We start from the raw sequence: 5,913 nt of genomic DNA, 5'->3' as shown, positions 1-5,913 counted from the left end.
TTTTTAGTCCCCTAACAATAATTTTTCGTTGATGTATACTTTCAAGGTTAAACGAATTTAATAATTAAACTTAAAAATCAATATGATACCTAATTAATGATAAGTTCTATTTAATTTTACATTATCGAAACATTCGAATCCCAAATATTTCTAGAATTTTTGTAAAGAAAATTCTATATAAAGTCTTAAAAGTATATATAAAAATTATATATTTATATGTCGGTTTGATTCGATATTTTTTTACTCAATACCACACCAAATCAAATCAAACCTAGTCGGGTTGTTTAATCGATTTGGTTTGACTTTTCGATTTGGTACGATTTTCCCGTTCGGTTTTTACCCCCTAATCAAGAGTTTCGGATATTTCATGGGGTAGCAAATGAAAATAGACTTTTTCAAGAGGAAAAAGAACAAAATAAGATTACAATGTAATCTCACTCATATTTGTTGAATCTTTGAGGAAAGAAAAAACAAAAAGAAAAATTGACTCTTTTGAATTCATGCTAATCTGCATTTAATTGAGAAGTCTTTAGCGAAATATAAATACCCATTCTTGCTTTTGCATTTTCTACACCTCTTTACTGAAATCAAGCTTTGAAAAGGTTAGGGTTAAACTATCCTTTTCTCTTCCTCTTCCTTTGTGAGTTTGAGTACGATTTTTTGGTAGTTGGGTTCTAAAAGTCTTTGATTATTTGTATGATTTTGTTTGCTCATTTACATGAAACATCTGCAACATGAACATTCAATCATGTGATATTGTTTCTAAAGTGTGGCAAGTCTGATTTTACTGCCTTAGTTTGAAAAAGATAGACATTATTTTCTTATTAGTCTGTTTTAAAAAGATTGGTATCTTTCAATATTTCTTTAATAAGATGCATTTATAGTCACACATATGTCATGGCAGGTTTCAGGCCACGAGTTTTAAAAGTTTTACAGCCACACAAATGATATGACTTATTTAAGATCACATGTCTCAAAAGTCTTCCCTTCTTTATTAATATTTGTGCCAAATCAAATTTAGAAACCCCCTCCGGTCCATAATAAGTGACCAATTTGCTCTTTTATTTTGATCCAAAATAAGTGCCATTTATATAATCAAAAAAAATTCAATTTGTTTTTCCAAAATTACCCTTATTTAAGTATCCATAAAAATCATTTACTCCTCACATTTGAGAAGAGAAGTAAGTACTACTATAACTATGGTGCAACACTTAATGAAGGTAGTCATATTAACTATTTTTGTCTAAAATTTAGTATTTCCTTAATGGGTGTGTCAAAAACAAATTGGTCACTTATTATGGACGAAACTGTAGGAGTAACTCTTTTTACCCATTTTGACTTCATTCTTAAACGATCAAATCAAACATATTTTTCTTCATCTTTAATAATTTCTTTTGATTGTTTTCGTTCAATACTTCAATATTAATTTAATCTCTCTGTCTTTTTGTGGTTACGATAAAGTCTCAATAAAAGAAATGGCATCAATGACGAAGGGGTTGTTGCAGAGTCCTGAATTGCATGAGGTACTCATTGTTCTTCTGCATATTTCCCATCTATTTCATTTCTTTTCTTAACTTATTAGTTATATATATATATATATATATATCATCCATTTTTCTGCTAAGTATCTTCTGGAGACTTCTGTGTATCCACGTGAATCAGAGCTTCTCAAAGAGCTGAGGGCTATAACTGCAAATCATCCACGGTACTTTCCCTTTACATTCTTTTATTTTTAAATTTCCGATGTAATCCCACAAGTCGGGTCTGCGGAGGATAATGTGTACGCAGACCTTATCTTTATCTATAGGCATTGAGGTTGTTTCCGATAGACCACTCAGCCAGTGGCGGAGCCAGGATTTTTATTAAGGGGAGTCAAAATATAAAGAAACAAACTCACCAAGAAGTCAAGAGGTGTCATTATATACATATTTTAAAAAAAAATTATCGAGCTAAATAGTGTAATTTTTCGAGGAAGGTACCCCTTGGGTGCATGTGGCTCCGCCACTACCCTCAGCTTAGGAAGGATAAAAGGAAGAAACAACAACAAGCAAACAAATTAGAAATCGAAGTGAAAGAAACAAGTAATAACAGAAATCAAAGAATAAGAAAACGCAAGCTAACATTGAGTAATGCACTAGATCTACTAGAATGCGCAAGGATAACGCTCGGCTACCTAATCCTCTACCTTAATTTGTTGACGTGATTAAAGAACTATGATTGGCTGAAACAACAAATTAATCAGATCTAACCTATCATCCTTAAAAACATGTATTTAGCATTAATGGCTACAGGAGTATTAATTATTTCAAGTAATGTGTTTAATTAAGAACTTATCAATTTTTTATTTTATTTGTGCATCAGGTGCAATATGGCAACTGCACCAGAAGCTGGCCAATTGATAGCCCTGCTTTTGAATGTGGGAAATGCTAAAAGGACTATTGAAATTGGAGTGTTCACTGGATACTCTTTGCTCCTTACTGCGCTTACAATTCCTGATGATGGAAAGGCTAGTATCATTGATCATTTTTTCATTTTATTTTTGGAAGGCAAGCTAGTATATTGTTAAACATTGGGTTACAGTACTAAATCTAAGTTGCTCCGACACGTCAGTTTAGGTGCTGCACTCGTACTGACACGACAGTAATATGGGTGTGCGTATGGGAACTGGCCAATTTTTTTTGAATACTTTGACCTTGACGGACGAAAAAATTTGAGACGAGATACAATTTGATTCCCGAAATAAGAACCAAAACTAGGTTAAATTAAAGAAAATAGCATATTTTATCTAGAAAGTCAATCTTTTACTTATCGACAATTTGAAAATAAAAAAGAAATCCACACTTTACAAGCTATACGTAAGTATTCCACAAAATTTCTCATTATTTAGAGATTGTTTTTTTATTTTTTTGAATTATTTTTAGCCGGATCCTCACACCCATATCCATACTAGGATCCTATCCCCAAATCTTAGAATTTACATCTTGAAAGATTCAAACTCTAGATCCGCACCTGTATCGGATATCTTCACAAAATGCCTATAACATATAAATTCTTAAGGGATGTTTTGAGTGCAGATTACAGCTATAGACTTGAATCGGGATGCATACGAGATGGGTTTGCCAATTATCAAAAAGGCTGGAATTGAGCACAAAATCAATTTCATACAATCGCCGGCTTTATCAGCTCTTGGTGAACTCTTGGAAGATGTAAGAAAAATAAACTTTAAATTCTTTTGGCATTGCAAGTTGTTAGTTAGTCCTTATTTCTCACATCCCATCAAATTTCAGCAGGTTAAGTACTAAACAAATTAGAAGAAACCAAAATACTGTACATCTTCTTTTATAAGGGTGGTATGGGAGGCCGTCCGACTTGTGTGCACTTCAATTATTCCATTGAAATTCAGGATTCCTAAAATTTTAAGCACTGATTGAAAATTTTAAAATTATGCATTCGGAGTATAATATTTGTTATTCCCTCCGTTCTAGTTTATGTGAACCTATTTTCTTTTTAATTTATTTAACAAAGACTGCCCTTCTCTAGATGTCGAAATAATTTATATTAAACTTCTCATCTTATCCTTAATGAGAAGTTTTTAGAGCCACAAATACTATAGCATGTTTAATACCACAAATTTCAAAGGAATTATATTCACACATATGCTATGGCTTATAGAAAAATTTCAAAAATCTTCATTTATTTCTTAAACTCCATGCTCAATCAAATAGGTTTACATAAATTGAAAGAAAATAGTATTTTATTAATTTATCACTCACACACACACATATAACAACAACAACAACAAAAAAAAACAATATAAGCCTACGAGTGGGTCTGGGAGGGTAGTGTGCAGTGGCGAAGCTAAGAATTTTCCCAACGGTATTCAAATTTGAAAGAAGTGAAAAAAATTTCTGACAAAGGATGTTTAATATATGTTATATACCTCTAAAACGTAATATTTTACCTATATACACAGTGCATTTGTTTTGACAAATGGTGGTCAACTGACTACCCTTGTGGTCCGATCGTTCTTTGGACCTCGACTATAACGGGAGCTTAGTGCACCGTACTGCCGTTATTTTCACGTGACATTTAAAATATATTCTGTTATTTGCAGCAAAGCAACAGAGGAAGTTTCGACTTTGCTTTTGTCGATGCAGACAAATGTAGTTATCAAAAATACCATGAGAGACTGTTGCAGCTAGTGAAGGTTGGTGGCATAATAGTGTATGATAACACACTTTGGTTTGGAACAGTTGCTATGCCAGAGGAGTCTGTTCCAGAAGCTCGAACACCAGACAGACATCACATTATCGAACTTAACAAGTTTTTAGCAGCTGATTCTCGCATTCAAATTTCTCAAGTCCCTTTGGGTGATGGAATCACTATTTGCAGGATACTGTGAAGTTAATGGCGATTGATGAGAAGATAATCTATTAGGAAGATTTTCCTTCTTTGTTTTTTCTTGAAACTATTTGTAGTTAAAAAAGGTCTGCCTTCGATAAGATTTGATGAAAATACTTTCTTTGCTAGCTGTTGTTGCACTTTTTTTTCCCACACAGTATTCGGTATTTACACATTTGTTGGGCACATGCCCATGTTGTCCAGCCAAAGGCCCAATGACCTAATCCTATTCTCTTTTGGTTTCCAATTCTATTTGGAATTGGATTCGGTTTATTCCTGTTTTGAGTGGGGTTTGGCTTTAAGAGAAAACACCACTCATGATCTATAAATAGGACAACCTTGGAGAATTGTTCTATGCTCATTGATACAAGTCTTTGAAAGACTTAAGCACATAAGAGTGGGTTTTGAGAGAGCTTTCATCAAGAGAGAAGAGAGAAAAAAGTATTTGTTTTGCTGCAGATTTTTATTCCGACCAGCCAACTTCAAATTACGTTTTCCGATTCGTTAACCGTTGGATCGGGCTGAAATTTTGACTGAGTGTTCGTAACATCTTAGTCTTAGATTTGAACGGTGGAGATCGGATTTGGAGGCTCGTAGCATCTGATTTCGAGCCTCGAACAGCAGCTTCGTTTTGTGGATTATACTCTTTCTTCAATTGATTAGTTGTTGCTCTTGTTGCTCTTGTTGCTATTGTTGCTCCGTGTTTGACCCTTGTTGTGTAGCCAATTTGGAGAAATTTTGTAACCCTCTTATTGTTATAGTGGAGGTTTTTGGATCTTTGTGATCCCGTGATTTTTACCTTCGATTTGAAGGGTTTTCCACGTTAAAATTTGGTGTTCTTTATCTTCTTTATTTTCGGGTTTGCCTCTTCCTCGACATATTGCTAGGTGTTTGTCATAATTTTCTTACCATATTTGGTTTTCCTATCTCTTGAAGGAAAAGGGCAATATAATTTACCTTAATTGGTTTTCCTTTTTGTAAAAGGAAATTATGAATTTCTAATATTTGGCTAGTCCTTTTTCTTGGAGGAAAAGGTTTGGACTTCTATAAATTGAGGATCCTTCCTTCTCATTCAGTAGCATCCACAATGTAGCCATAGGGGGCTTGAGAGTCTTGTTTAGGGGGAGAACTTTATGGGACAAGTGTTAGTGTGTCACTTGTGTTTGCCTCTTCGTGAGGTTGTTCTCTCGATATTTTGTACTCTCTTTTTATTATAGTGGATTGCTCATCTCCGTTGTGGACGTAGGTCAGTTGACCGAACCACGTTAAATGTTTGTGTCTCTTTTGGTAGATTTCTCTTTTGTTGTGTGATTTATCGTCGTTCAAGGTTTGCTTTGCTAGCTTTCGAATGACACCTGATTTTTTCGGTCCTAACAAGTGGTATCAGAGCGAGGTTCAAGACAGGTTCATCTTGGCGGGTTCAGTTCTAGCTGCAACATATTTGACGATAATCATGATTTTTTATCTGAGAAATTTGACCGGAGTACTACGCACGTTGAGACAAACTTTGTG

The 5,913-nt window shown here is 34.1% G+C and overlaps 1 protein-coding gene across 1 annotated transcript; it reads left to right on the top strand.

Annotated features, from left to right (window-relative positions):
* Positions 1,403 to 4,609, top strand: LOC109232738 (probable caffeoyl-CoA O-methyltransferase At4g26220). Its single transcript, XM_019398478.1, has 4 exons — positions 1,403 to 1,705; positions 2,362 to 2,506; positions 3,075 to 3,206; positions 4,115 to 4,609. The coding sequence occupies exons 2-4, from the start codon at positions 2,369 to 2,371 to the stop codon at positions 4,400 to 4,402; spliced, it is 558 nt and encodes a 185-aa protein (XP_019254023.1). The 5' UTR covers positions 1,403 to 1,705; positions 2,362 to 2,368; the 3' UTR covers positions 4,403 to 4,609.

This window comes from Nicotiana attenuata, chromosome 9 (genome assembly GCF_001879085.1).
Source record: "Nicotiana attenuata strain UT chromosome 9, NIATTr2, whole genome shotgun sequence".
In the NCBI taxonomy this organism is placed as follows: Eukaryota; Viridiplantae; Streptophyta; class Magnoliopsida; order Solanales; family Solanaceae; genus Nicotiana; species Nicotiana attenuata.
This window is presented reverse-complemented; position numbering and strand designations above follow the sequence as displayed.